This window comes from Peromyscus maniculatus, chromosome 13, assembly GCF_049852395.1.
Source record: "Peromyscus maniculatus bairdii isolate BWxNUB_F1_BW_parent chromosome 13, HU_Pman_BW_mat_3.1, whole genome shotgun sequence".
Lineage (NCBI taxonomy): Eukaryota > Metazoa > Chordata > Mammalia > Rodentia > Cricetidae > Peromyscus > Peromyscus maniculatus.
The window spans coordinates 47,823,100-47,843,467 of NC_134864.1; the positions used below are offsets into that span (position 1 = coordinate 47,823,100).

The 20,368-nt window shown below is 39.3% G+C and overlaps 1 protein-coding gene across 12 annotated transcripts in view; it reads right to left on the reverse strand.

Annotated features, from left to right (window-relative positions):
- Positions 1-20,368, reverse strand: part of Unc80 (unc-80 subunit of NALCN channel complex) — a 182,610-nt gene that overhangs the window by 51,018 nt on the left and 111,224 nt on the right. For 8 of the 12 annotated variants that reach the window (XM_076550199.1, XM_076550201.1, XM_015993863.3 and 5 more), the window contains 10 exons: positions 19,753-19,891; positions 16,597-16,778; positions 15,903-16,034; positions 13,168-13,354; positions 12,430-12,561; positions 9,221-9,364; positions 4,714-4,814; positions 3,649-3,735; positions 2,457-2,640; positions 1,231-1,325 (listed from right to left, as the gene is read on the reverse strand). In XM_076550199.1, coding sequence (XP_076406314.1) covers positions 1,231-1,325; positions 2,457-2,640; positions 3,649-3,735; positions 4,714-4,814; positions 9,221-9,364; positions 12,430-12,561; positions 13,168-13,354; positions 15,903-16,034; positions 16,597-16,778; positions 19,753-19,891 — 1,383 coding nt within the window. The remainder of the gene's footprint in view (positions 1-1,230; positions 1,326-2,456; positions 2,641-3,648; positions 3,736-4,713; positions 4,815-9,220; positions 9,365-12,429; positions 12,562-13,167; positions 13,355-15,902; positions 16,035-16,596; positions 16,779-19,752; positions 19,892-20,368) is intronic. The other 4 variants (XM_006974970.4, XM_076550203.1, XM_076550200.1 and 1 more) reach the window with 1 other exon arrangement.

The window sequence follows — 20,368 nt, forward strand, 5'->3', positions numbered from 1 at the left end:
AAGACTATATTACCTGGTAGATAGATGGTATGCTAGAAGGACGCAAGGTAATTCTTATAGGGACATGACAACATATAGTGATACATTTATCTAAAAGTGATATAGTAAAGACTGGTAATGTAAATCATCTATTCTTACAGTGTCCAAAGTAGCACAGTTTTAATTCAGACTGACCGACAGACTGTGAAGGGACAGTGGCACCTCGTGGGCATGAGATTAGGGAAAGTATTTTTAGTATTTATATTATATTACATATTATATTTAGATCTAGAATAATCCAAACTATAATACATCCAGTGCTTTTCATGTAGGTAACGTGTGTAATGAAACTAATATGATACTACTGATGGAAAAGAAACTAATTAGAGAGGTCCTGTGATTGACATTGCCCTGGCTGTAATGACATCATGGAGGGGAACTCACTGTCCGAATCTTGATATCCACCATCCAGTGTTAAGTATGCAAACGGGGTGGTGTTAAAAGTTTGCCAGTGTCAGAGGACCTTAGATATTCACCAGCAATCTCAAAGAAGTCTGAAAGAGGAGGCATGGCCCCACCTACATGTTTCTACTTATATTAGGGTCCAGAACTGGGTTCCAATCTTCTCTAGTGAGGTAAAGTTACTAAAGATGTAGACTCCAGATGAGTGAGGATTGCTGTCCTAGCATCCTTCTTACTTTACATGAAAAGCCTTGCCGGTACGGGTGGCAATCATCTGCACTTCTTTTGAGGGGGATTGTTACAACCATTAGAAAATTCTTTGATTGCCGGCCTGATTTATTCTAAAGTATGTATTTTCCTGCATCACCCAGTGGTTTCCGGATTGTATAGATTGCTCTTGGTGTTAACTTCAGTTGATGCCTAGAATTTACTTCTCTGAGCAAAACCAGGGCACGGTAAAAAACTAAAACAGGAAAAGCAAATGTTCCTAAGCCGGAACTCACAGCTTTCGGGGGGGGGGGGGGGTTGGGAATAACATCTCAAGGCAACCCTGCCCCGTTTGAGACAGAATTTGCCCAATTCTGCCTGCTTTAATGCAAAGCTAAAATGCCAGTGAAAAGTGGTGGAAATTATACAAGGGTGCAAAGGTAGCGGGGCCTCTGGAGAGTGAAGAATTGGATGTGTTAGTCTGAATACAGAGTGCCATTCACTATAATTCTAAAGCATATTTACTGAGGAGGCCATGGGTATGCATAAAAAAAATCATTTCTGTCAAAAAAGTGTTCCTACCTTCAGCAGGGCTTCAAACTGAGTGTCTTCATGGACTGGTAACTGGGTTGGAATGTCACATTCATTCTGTCCATGAACTACCAGGGTTTTGGTACCTACCCAAGATTAAAATAACTATGAACAGAGTCTTTCATTTAAGTTTGCATTTAAGTCACACAACATTAAAATTAAAATAGTATCGATGAGCTGATTTCCATTGTTGTTACTATCAACTTCTCTTTAAGTTAGTTTGCTTGCTTTTGAAACAGGTAATAGGATCTTATCTAGTCCAGGCCGACTTCAAACTAGCTATGTTGCCAAGCTTTTAAGAATGTGAGTGACAATATGACTTTTTTCGATATAGAATAAAAAAGCTGACTATTCTTTTGAATACCCTACACAGCATACAAATTCGTAATTATCCACCACCTGTTGGATGATTACCACAGAGCAGGCCTTTTAAAAAAGTATTTTATATACAGAAACTAATGCATTCATCATAATTGTGAGTCAGGAATCACATTTATATATCACACACGTGGAAAGAAGGCATGAGAAATGATTTTATTTTTCCACAGTTAACTCTGGTTATACAGCTAATAAATGGCAGGGCTGATTTTAACGCGGGCTTCTCTGCTGTGGAACCTGTGTTCTCACCTCCACATAATTTAGCCATTCTCTTCATTTCAAGACACATATCATCCTACATTTTAATACCCTCCACACAAGGATAAAGTATTGTTAAAAATCTCCATCTCAAGGGCAAATAAGCTGTGCTGAGTGGAGAGGAACAGCATCCAGAGTTCACAACACATACTGTGTTCTTTCTTATTTCTCCCTTTTCCGGTTTTTCGCCTCTCCAACTTTTCAGAAAGCCTCCTCTCAGTGAGTTTACAAAGGCCCAGGGTCCTTGCCATACAAACAATATCATTCAAATGGCAGTGTCAAAAATTCACTCACAATGGCTTTGAGTCCAACTGGCCCGCTGCGATAGACTTAAATAAATCTTTAACCTTGGCCCCTCTTCAAGGCTGATTCGCTGGCACTCTGTTCAGATATCTGCCTTTTCATCTCACAACTCCTGACTTTTTGAAAGGGCTATTATATTTCTCCTGGCTATACTAAACAAAAATTCTTGAATGCATTCAATACTAGGGGTTAGAACTCTTATTTTTCTTGTGAATGAAAAAGTCACAAGTCTTTCAAAGGAGAATACATATACACATATAAATATTCATAGGGGTTACCTGGCATGGAAGCAGTGACCAGCAGCTTCACTTCACATTGCTCTTTCTTCATTGTCTGCTTGAGATCTTTGAAGAAGAGGCCCTCCACATACCCGACCACCTCCCACAGGAAGGTCAGCGTGGCAGAGATGGCATCCATCCCCCACTCACATGGGGTCCTCACAAAGTACATGATTAGTCCCACCTGAATCAAAAGAACAACAACCACAGAGCCACATTCTTCCTACACTCCAGTTCCCATTTTCTTGGCTTTTCTTTGTAAAATGAAATCACCCCTGCATTTGTAGTCTTTGCTCAAACGCTTCCTTAACACTTCGGTTACGTTCCTTAACACTTGCACTAGGCAGGTGAAGAGAACAGAAAATCTTGGCAAAAGCTGGCTTTCATGTGGATTGGGCTCTTATTTTTTCGTGGGCTGGCCAACAAGTGGACACTGAGAAGGGAGACCACATTAGTCATAGACACCGTAAAGGAATTACAAACATCGCCTGCACTTCTAGATTTATAGTATGAGCTAAGTCTGTCACACTGCTGTAGATGCATAGGCATATGGCTTTTCCCCTCATAATGGAAAGGGAGAAAATGTCCACAAGGATATTCACTTGTCCTCCTGTCTGTCAGGGTTGAAGGACAATTTCAAAATAGGTAGCATGCCCCACTCTCCAAACCACGTGCATATTCATTTGTGTTTTAAGGAGAAGAATGTGAAAAAACAAAAGATAAATCTGGGAGGGGTCAGAGAGAAGCTGTGAAGCAGGATGAAACGTAAGAGTCGCTATGGAAGACTACATTTATGATTTCCTTCTAGCAAGTGTGTGTGTGTGTGTGTGTGTGTGTGTGTGTGTGTGTGTGTGTGTGTGTTAGCTAGTTAGTTAGTTAGTTAGTTAGTTAATCAGCAAAGTAGGAGAAGGGGGTGGGTGGGAAGACTAACCATGATATGAGCTAACTAACATAGGAAAGTTGCCTAATGCTAAAAGGAGGATCAAGAAAATAACATTTATTGAGGATCCACCACACACCAAAGAATGTGCCAGGCAGGGCTTTCCTCATATTAAAAGTGGAAACTTCTGCTGACTCTCCTTCGATTATATAACTATTGGGAATTTATTGGGGAGGGACCACCATGTTTCTTTCTCCATGTTCCTGATTCCTACCAGAAATCATTTCTCATCTATTAGCTGCCGAGACTCACCAAGTAGTTGAACAGGATGTGTGATGTCTGAGCTGGAAAGTCTCCAATATTTAAGAGAAGTTTGCGCAGCATGTACATTAGCTCATCCTGGAAGAAGAGCAGATGCGTCAAGCCCTCAATCAGCAGCCACGTTGTCAGAAACTAACTGCTTGAAAATAGAGGGGGGATTTTCCTAACTTTTGTCCATTAGTTAATTTCAATTATATCACCACTTTAACATGGCAGAGGAGAACCCAATCCATAGAGACTGGTACTATATGTGATTCTTACTATTTAAATGAGCGGGAATACTTTTCTTTTATGGATACTATATAAATATCACCAAGGAGCAGAAAATTTTATTTTAAAATATGGCCTTGCGCTGTGTTTACAGGTCACTGGTAAATCATGGAAGAGCTGCAAACTTAGCTCTTCGTATTTGTTATGGCTGCCAGGTGTAAAGGGAATGTGGAGAGGTGCTAATCTGAGAAACTAATATGAACACCAGGTGAATTGACTTTCCTAGTTTGGTTTCCTAGGTCTCAAATCAATGAGATAAAATGAAGCCAAGGGAAAATAAATTGAAATGCCTGTAATTAACTTCGCTCCCCAGAAACCAAACTCAATCTCCCAGTGAATACAATCACTGATATATTATATTATATATTCTAGTATATTATAATAGAAATAATTTTTAATCATCAGATTTTTTTATTGTCTAGAAAACTCCCCTTTTTTTTGACACCTTACAGGTGTTCTGGTAAATTAGCTTTTTGGGTAATAATATGAGAACGTTAACATATTGAAATAATTCCACTAGCATTCCAGGCTACCAAACAACTAGAATTCTTTAAATGAATTCAACCCTAGACACAACAAACTTCATTTTATATTTGTTTAAAATATTGAGAATCTTGCAAGAATCTCAACTGCATTAGCAAAAATTAATATTGCTCATCATTACGTAAAAGGCATCTATTGGCTACACATCAGAATAGCTAATATCACATGGCAGCACTATAAAGTCCTTCGCTTGCTTCCAGCAGAGCTCATACTCATAGCTACGGACAAGGAAGAGCAACTCACTTGTCTATTGCTGATGGTCAATTTTTCCAGAAAATGTCGAAGAACTGTTGATGGATCTTCAATTAGACAGTTCCACAAGACTTGCTGGGCCACAGCACTGACTTCAGAAGAGAAAAGTGGCCATCAGTCCATCAACTAGAAGAAGTTTTCAAGCATTTTATTTACTAAGCCTTAATGAGTCCTTTCTTTCTGCTTTCAAAAGTTTTCTGAAGTTGATGTTCTTCTATCGTGTGGGTCCCAGGGATCTAACTCCTGACCTGCCAGGCACGCTGTACCCACTGGCCCAACAGTAGCATGGTGGTTATAGGGGAAACTAACCTCGTATGATCAGATTTGAGGCCGCTCCACAGGATGGATTTCATGGCTGGTACTGTAATTTGATCAAAACCTCATGACTAGGGCTCTAGGGGAACCTACTGGTGTTCTACCAAACGGTCATATTGTCAAACTACCTCTCAATATTTTTGTTATGAGATGTTCTTTTTTTTTTTTTTCAGAGAATTGCTTAAGACAGAGACTCATGATTGGTCCAAGTCCTGGGAATCAGTGGTTGCATGTAGTCCTTAGCTGTAAAAGGAGTGTTCTGTATGACCCTCCTATCCAAGGATCAAGGAACATTGTGGAAAAGTGAGTAGAACGAATGTTAAAGAGCCAGCAGAGGGGTAGAACAACTGCAAAATGCTGTCTTCTGCACATGACATGGCTGGTGCAAAATCCACTCAGCAGGTGTGGTTGCCTGTATGAGATGAAGGCAGAAAAAACTCCAGTATGGGTGGAGGCTGAGCCTGAGTCTGAACTTTTAGCTAAGGAGCTAGTGGCTAGGCAGAAAGTATAGGCGGGACTAACAGAGAGGAGAAAAGAAAGAATAGAAAGGCAGAAGGAGACATTGCCAGCCGCCGCCATGACAAGCAGCATGTGAAGATGCCGGTAAGCCACCAGCCATGTGGCAAGGTATAGATTTATGGAAATGGATTAATTTAAGCTATAAAAACAGTTAACAAGAAGCCTGCCATGGCCATATGGTTTGTAAGCAATATAAGTCTCTGTGTTTACTTGGTTGGGTCTGAGTGGCTGTGGGACTGGCTGGTGACAGACATTTGTCCTGACTGTGGGCAAGGCAGGAAAACTACAGTTACAAATGGCATTTGATGGCTGTTGAGGGAGGGAGAGTTACTCTTCTTTGGGCCTGTGGCTATTAGCAAGTTGCCTCTGTCTCAGTGGGTAGCCCTATATTATCTGCACAGGGTCAGCAATAACTGGATGCAGGGGCCTATTAATAATGATAACAACAAAAAAGAAAGCATTATTGCTAGAAGGATGGCCCAGTGGTTAAGAGGACCAGTCGCTGTTCAAGAGGACATGAGTTCAATTCCCAGTACCCACAAGGTGGCTCACAACCATCTGTGACTCCAGTTCTAAGAGAGTCGATGCTCTTTTCTGGTCTCTGCAGGCACCAGGCATGAATGTGGTGCACAGATGTATATACAGGCAGAAACCATACACATAAAAAATAAGATAAAATAAAAAGAAAGAAAACATCAATCTGGGAAGGAGAAGGATTTGTGGGTCCCAGAGTGAGTTGGAGGAAGGTAGAAAGAAGGATGCATAAGAGTAAAATTGTGCACATGTGTGAAATATTCAAATAATTAAACTATTATTTTTTAAAGTCTTTTTTTTTTTTTTTGAGACAAGGTTTCTCTGTAGTTTTGGTGCCTGTCCTGGATCTCGCTCTGTAGACCAGGCTGGCCTCGAACTCACAGAGATTCACTTGTCTCTGCCTCCGAGTGCTGGGATTAAAGGCGTGTGTCACCACTGCCTGGCTCTAAACTATTATTTTTTAAAGAGTAAAATGCAATAAAGCTCATATGGTCATGATATTGAAAAAAAAAAAGGTCCTCTGAACATTTTCTGTATTGAAAAGTGGAAAGCTGTCGGTTTTGTTTTCACTGAATATTTGCTTGTGTAAGGAAAGGAAAGCAAGAGGGAGTTGGTCTTTAGGTATTGGCATTGCTTGGCAAGCACTGCCTTTGCAATTATATGCGGTAGTCCTAGCGCTGAAGACCAACCTAATGTTGGCAATGTAAGTCATCATTAAATTAAAGTCAAATCAGCATTTTGTATAAATTCAGCTTTAACATTTAATTTTTATTTTATTTAAACAATTTCCATATATATATATATATATATATATATATATATATGAGTATTTTGCCTCAATGTACATATGCCCACTACATGTGTGCCCGGTGCCTGTAGAGATTAAGTCAGAAGAGGGTGTTGGATCCCTTGGAACTAGTTACAGATGGTTGTGATCCACTATGTCAGTGCTGGGAATCAAACCAAATGCTCTTAACTGTTGAGCCATCTCTTTAATCCCAGAATAAATTCCAAAAGCAATTATTTAGGTTTTAAAATATGGTTTGGCTTAAAATACAAATGAACTATGAACTAGGGACGAATTTTTATTATCCAGATACTTTAAACAGTATCCATTTCAGCAAGATAAAACAGTTGAGTTGGCAGTAATTCTTTTCCTAGGAATAAATACATAATCCTATGGGGACAGTGCTACTTCATTGTAACACAAGGTCAGGATAAGGTTCCCTGGGTGTGTACTGGGAAAGGAAGCAGAGGAGGGTTGGTCAACAACACATGATCTTCAGTTTGAACAGTGGCCCTCAGTTCTGCTGGTTTCCAAGCCAAAAACTTAGAATGTAGTATAAATTTATCATTCAGCCTATATTTTGAGTAAATTATAATAAGTTTTTGCTTCATAAATTAACATCAAATTAAGATCAAGAGCTATACAAATAAATGCTATGAATAAAAAACACATAAGTATAAACTTTCATTTTCAAGTATCTTTCTAAATAATTAAAATGCGTGTGTGAGTGTGTGTGTGTATGATGCTGGAGACTAAACCCAAGTGTTCACATATGCAAAGCAAAGGTTCTACCACTGAGCTCTATACACAATCCATAGATGGGGTTCCTAGGTTAAAACTGCTTACTAAAATATATTTATAAGATCTAAAAAAAATCTTACTGCTTTAATAAAGCAATATGATGTTTAAAATGTTGAAATACAGAAAAAAATTGGAGAGAAAAATAAAAACTGTTAAGTTCATCAATACAGAAGGCTACTAACTGGGATCTGCTTTTCATATTCATGAAAATCATACATACACATATTTCAAAGCAGCATATAGAAAATGCTATTTCAAACTCTACTTTGCATTACATAGAACACTCTTTAAGTTAATTTTCTTGACTCTGACTTCCGAAGCACTGAGAATGCTATCATATAAAGGCAACAAGATTAATTGATACCCTGTGCTTAGGCATTCACATTATTTTCAAAGATTCATTATCATATATGATATATAATGTACAATGTCCTCTACAAATTTTTATATGAAAAAAATCAAGTCTATGCTAAAGGGCTTCTGCCTTTTTATGCATATTGTGAAACAACATTCCAATGCTTGTCCCAAATTTATGCCTCTCCTGTGAGGTGCTAGCCTGATATTTTTCTTGTTTCTTCACTAACCTTGGACAGTTAAATTTGAAATAAGTTTTGCAGTTTTGTAGACAAAATGTGAGATAGTATTGTTTATGTAACTGTGTTATTCATGGGTGTTGTTGGCCTAGAGACTGTTCACATCATTTGCTCATAGGGGGTGGGGTGTTAAAAATTATTATTATTATTGAGTTTTAATAATGGTAATATATATCTTGTGCTCTCTCTTGCATAAATTGGAAGAATATTAACCTAAGCTGAGTCTGGTGGCATAGGCTTGAAATTACAGCTACTTGGCAGGGGGTGCTGAGACAGGAGGATTTCAAGTTCAAGGCTTGCCTCAGCTATAAGTGAGTTTAAAGCAAGCCTGGGCAACTTAATGAGACAATGTCTCAATTCTTTTTAAAGGAAGAAGAGGATTGAGGGTAGATCTCAGCGTTAGAGCTCTTGGTTATTATGTGCAGGACCCTGGGTTCAATTCTTAGCAAAGAATGAAAAAGAAAAAAAAAACAGGCAAAAAAAATTAACGTTTTACCCATTATAAATATAACCACTGTACCCCTATTCTACTATTTCTTCTTTCAGACTTCTCTTTATATCTGGAAAAATAATCAAGTAGGAATGAAGGCTTTGGTGTGGCTGAATTAATAGCTAAGATTTCTGAGGTGGGAAAAAAATCACTGTTTGACATCTTGATAGTCAAATATGTACTGATGTACTTTCTGGTCATAAAAATTTTTCATGGACCTAGCAAACTATTTTGAAGAAATTTCTTGGTAAAGGCAATAAAAATAGCAAGAGAAAGAGGTAGAGAAGTGGCAACATTAGCATGCTATGTTAAACATCTATAATTATATACATCTGTAAATATAATATAATAGAACAATCTAGCATGTGGTAGGTAGATGGTATGTTCAAGAAAAAAAAAATCTGTTTCCCTTTAAATGAGTGGGGTAAGAACGGAGCCATTTGGCTGGCCCAATGATACCTGCCACTCCATCTTCTCGCACCTCTCCATCCTCCATTAAATGAACAATGGGAAGGACCGCGGCGCAGATGCATGCTGGGAATACTGCTTGCGGAGGCTGAGGCACATGGTGGTTTGGTGTGTGTTCAGTGGTGCGTTCCTCATCTGCGGGGAGAGACAAAATCCCAATGCAACCACGACTTTCAGTTCAAATCCTGTTTGACAATACAATCTATAATACTGCTAAAAAGTAAAAAAAAAAAAAATGTGGCTTTATGGAGAGTGCCTCTCCCTATAAAACAACAGAATTAACCCACTTCCTAAGCACTGTCATTATCTTGTACTGCAGAGGAAGAGAGGCACAGACGTATTGAGAGAGGAAGTTAGTTCATAATATGAAATCAGAGAAAATAAAATTCTAAGTGAGGACTAAGGCATTTTTTTCATAGATGTCATGCCACATGTCACAAACATGTGTGAGAGATTATGAGCACAAACATTGGGTAGCAGAAAGCATGTGAATTTACAACAGGCATAGTGTAACCCAGTCATATTGATACCCTCATCTGATAAGTTCAGTAAGTATTAAAATCGATAATTACTTCACTTAGAATAAAGAAAAAGGCAGTGGAGGTAGTAGATGTCAAGAAAGGTAGTAAAGTTATTTACCAGCAGATTGATATGAAAATAAAGCCACTTATTATTAATACAAAATAAACATTTTTTTATGGAATATAGAGAATGTTGAGTCTTTGAGTCTCCTATCTTAACTTCTGTGACTGATGAGATTTTAGAGGTCCTATGAAGGGCTGTAAGACAAAAGCTTATTGTTCTCAATCCTACTTCTCATTAGATGCATATGAGATGCTAACAATGATGGGTGGGTGGATAGATAGATGACAGACATCTGTCACATTACAAACTGTGTTCATTTTTTTTTCTGCTTTTTCAAAACATGGTTTCTTTGTGTAGCCTTAGCTGTCCTGGAACTCACTCTGTAGACCAGGCTGGCCTCTAACTCACAGAGATCCACCTGTCTCTGCCTCCCAAGTGCTGGGATTAAAGGTGTGCACCACCACCACTCAGCTTTTTTTTTCTTTTTTGACTTTATTGACTTTCAATAAAAAGTGTATAAGGCACTCAAAGAAACAAGAAAATTCTGTTCACATTCAGGAACAAATGCAATCAGTAGAAACTGTCCTGGGGATGCTTAGATCTTATGGTACTTATTAAGCAATGGTTTTGAGTTAGTTATTATGAATATGCTGTATTTTCATATAAGTGCCATATAAATGAAGGTGATTGTAACCTAAAATAAATGTTGCAAAACTGTGTTTCATGCGACATATTTTGTTCTTTAATATGGAAGACATAAATCTTAGTTTATTCATCAATTGCAGGAAATGAAAATGGACTAAATTCTCCAAACAAAAGGCAGAATTAGTGGAATGGGTTAAAAAAAAAGAACAATAAACATATTGACTAAAAACCAATCTATGTATAAGAATCAAAATATTGCTTCAAAAATACAAACATAAGCATGTGAACAGAAATGAAAAGAGTTGGAATGGTGAACTTTATGCTAGATGATGTATATTTTAAGAGGAAAGCTCTTACTACAGGCAAGGATAGATATTTTTTGATAAAGACTCAACTTATCAGGAAGAGTAATCATATGCATATATGCATGTAATTGTAGAACTCTAAAAATATGAAGTAAATGAAGGCAGAAGTAAAAGGAGAAATGTAATGTGACAATAATCAATGGAGAATATATAATTTTTCATAAGAAAGCAGCTAGACAGAATTCACAAGGAAATTAAATATGTAATAATTACCTTGACTCTAAAATACCAGTCAATCAAATCACAACTCACAGAGGAAATTAAAAGGACTTTGATTTTTATGAAAAGGAAAACCATATATCTCTCCTTTTGGAATTCAGCAGGAACAGTGTTTAGAAGGCAATTTATACCTGTGTATTTTCTCAGCTGTATATATACTCTGATGCTGAGACTATTTGATGACAGTGCAAGAAATGAAACTGGGGACCAATATCCCTTATGAACACATGGGTGAAAACCCTCAGCAATGTCTTGTCAAATGGTATCTAGAACCATGCAAAAGAAAGGCTGCATACTATGAACAAGACCGTGTAGCTTTGGAATGGAAAGTAAGCATAGGACAACCTATGAAAAAAGGAATGCAACATACCATGTTAATTAAATGAAGAAAAAAAAAGCACAGGAGAATTTTAATCAGTGCATAGAAGCCATTTGACAAACATAAGATCATTTTCATGATTAAAATATGAAAGCCCTGTGAATCAAAAGGAATTTCCTTCACATTACAAAGATTATTAAAAATTTATGGTTCATATCATAATTGATGGTGAAAGACTAAATGCTTCCTCTTTAGGACTGCTAGCAAGACAAAAATATATATTGTCACTGTTTGTAGTAACTTTATCCTTGAAACTTGGCAGGGCTAAGTGGTCAATAACAAGAAATACAAGGAAACTACATTAGGAAAAACGTGAATAATTTATGTTTGCAAATGACACATTAGTAATAAAAAGCCTTGTAAGTGAAATTTGAAGAACAAGTTCCTATAAACTCACAACAACAACAACAACAACAACAAAAGGAATAAATTCAACAAAAGAAGTGTTAACTTTGTAGACCAAAAGTCACACCCATTACAATAGTATGAATGGACAGATAACCCATGTTCATGGGCCCATTGATTAAGATACATCTGCCTGATGAACCCATCTTAAAATTCACACAGGAATGCCAAGAGTTCAAGAATAGCTAAAATAATCTTAGAAATGAAAAACAAAGTGAAAGAGGAAAGTGAAAGTCCTCTTTCACTTTGCAATTTAAAAACTTAACTAGAAAGCTATAACCAAGACTGCCTGGGGTTGGGATCAAGATAGAGACTGAAACAGATTAGTATAATAGAATCATGAGATAGACACCCTCACTCACGATCAAGTGTCTTTTGAAAATAGTGCCAAGAAAATTTAAGGAAGAGCATAATTAGTAATTTATAAATGGGACAACCAGATGCATCTGAGCAAAGAATAAAGCTAATATTACAAAAACTTTGAACTCAAAAATTGCTCACATAACTAAATATAAACTTTAAGCCATAAAGCACTTCTGATATTATAATGTATTTTAGAACAAAGTAGTTATGAAGAACAACATGTTGGTCAGAGGACACACCTTCAGCACTGACTGCTGAACGGACGGACCAGACTGACCCTCTGCGGAAGGAATAGTTCCTGTGGGATGTGCTGGAGGTGCAGGATGGACTCACAGACAGCCGTCGGGATGTCAGATTGGCGACTTCTTCTACTGGCAAGCAGAACGGGGAATGTGAATTTTGGTTTTCTAACCCAAATTTATCATCACTACAAGTAAAGTTGTACTTACATAAAGTACAGCCACCCTCAGACCAGAATGCTTAAGTAACTTTACCGCATACTTAGAAAACAAAACATAGGACTTCTATAGAACAGAAAATGCCTTACAAAATTTCCCACAAAATAACGAACAGAGAATCAATGAATTTAGAATGGTTCACTAATCATTTTTTTTTTGATAACCACCAGAAAGTTATCTATACTTGGGAAGGTTAAAAGTGGTTAATGGACGAACTCATTTTTAGTAAGGAAGACTCAATGCATTTGCTGGCTTGTGCGTGGTGGATTCAGCCTCCCTGGGCCACAACCAATGCTTTTCCTGCTATCAGACTGATTCGTTCAAGGTTACTACTACTCTCCAGGGACAGGACCACTCTAACTTTAGAAACAGCGTTTTTCTCTCCTTGTGAGGGAGAGATGAGATGGGGCGGGCATTTCACATGATGTCATCCCTGTTTAATCTGAAAACAGGTCCTTTTCCTGTGGCATGCCCCTCCTGGTCCCATAAAATCCCCATTTAAAAAAGGTGTGAAAGCACCTTCTTCCTCAGGCTCTGAGTTGGGGGTGCAGGTGGGCTCATAGCAAGCCTCTTGGGTGATGGGGATGGCGGTAATGAGGCTTGCCTCACGACCGAGCCGTTTCTTCTCTTCTTCCTGCTGCAAGTTCTTTAAGATATGCTCTGCCCTCTGATGAGAGCGGGACACAGCCCGGGCAGAGAAGGATTTCTGTGGATACACAAAAGCAAGTGCATGGTCTCATTTCTTACAGGATCACAGGCACAAAGAGTGATCCAACAAATCACTCAAAGGTGGGAGTTTGCCCTTATGAAATGATAGGCCAGTCATGAGTTAATTCAAATCTCTCTCTCTCTCTCTCTCTCTCTCTCTCTCTCTCTCTCTCTCTCTCTCTCTCTCTCTCTCTCTCTCTCCCTATCTTATTCAAATCTATCTATCTTACTCAAGTCTATCTACCTACCTACCTATCTATCTATCTACCTACCTACCTACCTACACACACACACACACACACACACACACACACACACACACACACACACCACACACACACACACACACACACACACACACACACACTAAATTTCTACAGTTGGTGACCCCCCCACACACACACACACTCATCATTGTTATTTCTCAAGAATGTTTGTAATTTCTGGAAACAATTCTATTTCACATGTTCAGGTGATATCAATTCACATGAAGAACAACTTTTATTGAACTGGCTTTAAATGAAGTATGTTTATCATATAAGGTCAGTAAAATGGAAAGACAGAGCATGCAAAGGAGGAAGAATGTGACATGCCTCTCAAATAAGCTAGTTAGTTATATGGTTTACTTCATTTTATCACTCAAGTGTTTAGCACAACGTAAATAACATTCATCAGTAAGTACAGCAGCACACTGGAAATATTTTGAAGGAGAATGTTACTGAATGGAAAGTAGGACACTAGAAAGTTTTACCCAGGTTGAACGTAAAACATGAAGTGAAAAACTTTAAAACCAATCCACAGGTGAAAGATAGAGACAAAGAACAGAAGATTCATCCCATGCAGTGGCTACACCATTCATGCCTTCCTTAGTCATGATGTATATGCTGAGACAGATGCCGAGAGCTGTAGGAACAGGCAGGGATCAGAGCAAAGCAGTGGCCACTACAGTCTTTCTCTGCCAATTTGAAGTACCAGAAAATCCGTACCTCTCTGTTGCCCTGTAGTCACTGATGGTGCTGGAGATTTTGGCTTCATTACAGAAGCTCCATTAGGTAGGATATTAACACAAGACTAACAGTTTACCATGATGAATAGTACAACAGATGAATGGTACAGCAATGAATCACATGGTTAATTTTCAGAGCCAGGTCGCTAAGCCGGTCTCTTGTAAGGCATACTATAGGAATCAGAAATATATTGAACTAATGTTTTCAAAGATGTGTGAATTAAAACACCAATCATTTATTTTTACCATTCAAAGAAGTAGTATGAGCTGCAGTCCCCACCCCAACCCCACACACACTGCAAAAAATTATATTGGTGTTCAAAATTTTGTAGATTGACTGGCTAGAATTTCTGGTTTGTGGGAAGTAGGACTGTTGCAGACTGAAAGCCAAAATTATCTTGGGCTATATTTAGTCCCCTTAATAGCCACTAACTACAAACTTCTGCAGCTGGCCTACCAGCCCTTTCAACAAGCAACCTTTGGGATGTCTTAAATTCATTAACCACGAGGCCCCATCAACCTCCCAGCTAAAGTGTTACAGGGTAGCATCTGAAGCAAGAACTCCTCATCTTTCTTCTGTAAGTCTCCTGTTTCCCCATACATGTATTTAGTAAGTGTGTTGATTAATGATTTTCTTTTGTTCTGAGACTATAGTCGTTCATGAAACTTCTTCCAAGGCATCATTCAGAGTAGCATAAATCTACATTGCTAAACCATGCCACTAATATTCGGTTCAGAATGAGTTATCTCTTATTATCCTTACAGCAAGAGATGAGTTTTGCATTGACAACAGAAAACATATTTTTTTGTATAAAGTATAAAAGGCAATGGTGTAATACTTCTGAAGGCCTTTTAGGAGATATGTGAAATATATTTAACAAATACACACCAAATTATGGAAATTCCATGGGAGTTTGTCCATGGACATAATGGTGGGACTGTACTGAGGTGTGTTCCCTTTCTGGTTTTGCTTCATTTTTTGAGTTTTTAAAAAGCATTGTTGTTAATGTAGAGGCATGCTATTCAATAGACAATAAACATGTATTTCGAAGGCTCATCTATTACAAAAGGCACAAATTCGTGGTTTTTTTTTTTCCTGCAAATAAACCTTGCTGTATCTGTTACACGTGGCAGCGATACAGAGGAAGACTGTAACTCCTAAGGTTTTAAGTGATGGTGGCAATGATAATGGTGGTGATAACAACAAAACTAGAAATAAACAAGAAGCAGAAGCTGCTGACACTCTATTCTTACTCTTGCTGGACCCATGTCTTTAACCGCCAGGCAGCTCACACTTTGCAGTTAAATTAATATAGCAACAAACAGCAGGAAAGATGTTTTGTTTGCCAGTAAATAAATGCCTGTTTGATTCCTTGACAATAAAGCCAATCAGCTTGATAGAAGCTAGTTTCTATTATCCCCGATACTGCGGGCCACTGTGGCTTTCTCTGTCACTGCATTCTCATGACGGGGATGGTCAAATGGTCTCATGCATCCCCTGTAAGGTGGAGACATGGGAAAGAAAGGGCCTGGTACTCACAGACTGGTCTTCATTAATGGGGTCCTGGACACTCCCGCTGCACTGAGGGACCCACGGAGGGTCAAACATTGGGACAGATGGCATTCCAAGTACTGGTGAGGGCAGGGTGAAGTTTATGCTGGGAGGCGGGATCTGTTAGTTGACACAGAAGAGTGAGGTGAGGGAGGATGGAGTAGAAGCTGGAAAGAGTCCCAGGTAGAAGTAAACACAGCCTTAGTAGGTGTCAAGGGTCTGAGTGGCTTTTTAGAGGCATAAGAAACACCAGAGCAAAGGGCTGTCTTCTAAGACTTTTATGTTACAGGGCACAGAATAACCCTCAGTTTACTCATTAGTAAAATAAATGTTTTAACAAAACGATCACAAGTTGTGCTGATCGCTCTGTTCTGCCCTAAACATCTGTATGTGTGTAGCAAGCAAAATGCCTGGACAGTTACAATCCACACTTAGGTGCTTACCCCCAAGTATGGCAGTGAGATATTCAGGCTGCTACTGACTTGATTTTCTTGTTCTATATTCTTATATATTCCAATTTGCTGAATCAAATAGAATTATTTATATATGGGTTAAGCTTACCGATATATTCAGAGGGAAGAAGAATTCTTTGGCTGTACATTGTAAGTCTGTGTTTCATGGATTTCAAGAAGCCCTAGGTTGGTTGTGCTGATCTAATTTCCACGTACAGAGCACCCCTCACCTTAAATATCTGTTGTGCTCCCTCCTCCATCCTTGGCCAGACCTGATAGCGAAACCTCCAGAGCGTGTGGAACTTGAGGACGGCATTCAGCCTCTGTACAGTTTCTGCATGGTGGAACTCGGACATCAACATGTCTGACACAGCTTCAGGGACCTTCACCGCACACAGCAGGAACATGGCGGCTAGAGACAGCCAACAATGAATTCATCAGATGCACATCTTAAGGTGTTGCCTTATTTCTAGGGTTGAGGGGATATGGGAACTGCTCCTGTCTCTTCACAACCACTCCTGAGGTGAAGGGGCTTGGCCACCAGCAGGGGCCAAAGCTAACAATGTTCCAGCCACTAGAAGCTAAACAGCAAGCTTTGTTTGACCGGGACATCTACTAGCTGGTGCCAAAGCAGGGACAGCATGACATTTCAGCAGAATACTCATTCTAAGCAAAGCTTCTTTTGGCTCATGGTGAAAAGGCAGAGCCAGAGAAAGCAATGAAAAAAAAGTTATGCAGTGAAATGTGCCATTTAGGAAATGGCTAGACTCTTCAGTAGTGATCTAAGGATGACACAAGGATACAGTCTTTAGAACAACTCCAGCTCTATCAGCTATATGAAAAGCTAAGTCCATGATGTAGATTCTAATCAGGACATTGGCCCTTCTCAGAGATGGAGATGCAAAATATGATTCCATGAATCAGAAGACTTAAAATCTTAAATTTTGGCAAAAGCTAAATATTAATAAGAGAAATATGGGTGTGGTGGTAAGTTATAGGGCTTGTGAGTGAAGAGGAACACCCCAATAGCACAGATAGAAGGGTCAGTGGCAGGCATAAGGACATAATCTACACATGCTTTCTCTCCCTAGAGCCCCAAACCATGCTCCGTTGTGCCAACGGAATTGAGGTTGGGTCCTAGCTCTGACACTTCTTTGCTACACGATCTTGGACAAGACTCTTAACCTCGGAGCTTCCATTTCTTCCCTGGAAAATGGCCAGGAAGAACGATGATGAGTGCTCAATAATATCCGACTCCAAGTTTACTATTCCAGGAAAAGGCAAAGGATGCGCAGGAAAGTGCTCTGTGCTTTTGCTCTGAGTCTGAGCCTCTCAAGGCTGCCGGAGCCATCTTTCCAGCCTGGAAAGAACCTTGTGAAATGAGAAGTGCACTGAAGTTCTGAAGTGCATTTTATTTTTCTCTAGCAAAGTGATAAAAAGCACAGCTGTCTATAGTGTGCTGTCTAAAGGTCTGGGTTGGGTTTTATGGCTCTCTGATTCTCCATGGGACAAATTTGCACAAGTTCCTTCAACTCTGACTTGAGTCTGTTCATCTATCAAATGATGTACTTGTGCCAGGCAATAGAGCACACACCTGTAATCCTAAACCATTTTAGCCTACTATCTATGTCAATTTCCACTTTTCAATTTTTAAATGTATTCCACCCTGCTTCAAACACCATGTTTATATTTTACATATTGAAGAGTTCTACTTTAGTCTTCTTACCAAAATAGTTTTCTCATAACAGTCATAAGCTGCCAGCAGACCAAATTGTGTTTGTGTGTGTGTGTGTGTGTGTGTGTGTGTGTGTGTGTATGTGTGTTAACAGCAATTATTTCCTCCACAAAATCTTAACACCTCCATAAAAATCTCTGAGAAGAATTAGTCTCCTTTGCTTTTATGGCTTTGGAAGTTGAAAGCTCTCATCACTTTTTTGGGGGGTCTTTTTTCTGCTGAATTTATTTCTCTAGAACTCTGAAGGGAGAGAAAGCCAGTGCTTCAAGGCCATCTCTGTACTCCTTCATTCTACAGATCCCTTCCTTCAAGAGACACCAGGCACCCATTGCTTCAGCTGCCACAGGCATTAGCACACCAGTGTCTTATGACTAACTCTAAATGTCACCGCTTACTGTTCACTTAAAACCAATCACTACCTTAATTTCAGGCTAGAGATGAATCTAGAATCTTGTACACACTAAGTAAGTGCTCCACCAGTGAGCTACATCCTTAATCCTTGAAAGTTTTTGTTGTTGTTGTCAAAGTCTCACCATGTATCTCAGGCTGAACTGGAACTCAATTATCTAACCCAGACTGGCCTCAAACTTAGGATTCTCCTACTTCCAATCTCCTGGGTGATGGAACTGTAGGCATACGTCACCACGAAAGTCAGGACTTCAAAAGTCAAACTAATATCATGTTAAGTTAAACAACAGTTATATAACTTGTTGGTTCAAAGCCCATAAGCAATTTCTACAGTAACTTTAGAAAGTCTACACCTGGGGCTGGAGAGATGGCTCAGTGGTTAAGAGCACTGGCTACTCTTCCAGGGGACCCAGGTTCAATTCCCAGCACCTACATGGCAGCTCACAACTGTATGCAACTCCAGTTCCAAGAGGTCTGGCACACCAATGGACATAAAAATAATAAATCTTAAAAAAAGTCTACACCTGTGATAAAACAGTCTGTAGCACCCTGAGTCCCACTCAGCTGTCCAATGCTATAAGCGAGTAGCCCTTCTGTGAAACTGCCATTTGAAGTTGTCAAACTCATCTCCTCCAGATTTCTAAACAAACAGAATCTATTTTTACATCTGTGTCATTTTGCCCACACTATTTCCTCTGGGTTAACTGTGTGTGTGTGTGTGTGTGTGTGTGTGTGTGTGTGTGTGTGTGTGTGTGTGTGTGTGATTTCCTTGTTTTTGAGCCAGTGTCTCATGTAGCTCTGGCCAACCTTGAACTCACTAGGTAGCCAAAGATGATGCTGAGCTTCTGTTCCTCCTGCCTTCCCCCCTGAGTGGAGGTGGTACAAGCATGTGCTACTTTGCCTGGCTTTATGTTGCACTGAGGACCCAACCCAGGGATTTGTGTATAACGGTCAAGCATTCTATCAAGTGAAGTTCATTTTCAGCCCCAAAGTATTCCATCATAGTCATAGAACATTAATACCCTGAGAGAGATCTGATGATCTTGTATTATTGCAAACGGTATAAACACGATTTGAAGAAAGCCCTGAAAACATGGGTCTGCTTCCCTTAGAAGTACAACATTCCTTAGAGGTCTAGAAACTTCCATCATCCTTATGTGGAATTGAAGATGCCTCTTTTTCTGTTTCAATACTGTGGTCACTAATGGCCACAGGAGCCAGATCTCAGGTAGTGTTTCTTTACCTGCTGCACCTGCCATGTGCTCATCCATGCTGAGAAGCAGTTCCCAGGCAGCAGGCTGGATATCTCCATACATTTCCTCTGTCAGGATTGGAGCTGCTTTGATTAGCAGAGACAAGGGAGCAGGTGACAAGCTCATCACCTGAGGGAGGGGCGCAAATCATGTTTCAAAATCTTTTTTTTTTGTTTTTTTAATCATTCAATGCCTTTATTAAGCAACACTTACACTAAAATAAGAATAAAAATATCTAACCCATAATTCATGATGCAAGCAATGATGTCATGAAATATGAAAAGTCTAAGAAGCACCACCATTTTGCTCAGCTTGGTGTAGGGAGGAAGAGACTGGATCTGCCTCAGCTGAGTCTACCAGGCTGGGCTGATTTCCCAGGGGAGACCTTGCCTAGGAGGAGGTGGGAATGGGGGGGTGGATTGGGGGGGAGGGCTGGGGGTTGGGAGGAGGGAGGATGGGGGAATTCGTGTCTGATGTGTGAAATTGAGTTAATTGTGAAATTAAAAAAAAAAAAAAAGAATCTACTGAATAAGCATAAGGACCCAAACTTGAATTGATAGTTCCCATATCAAAATCTTTTAAGACAACAATTACTTCTCGAAACTT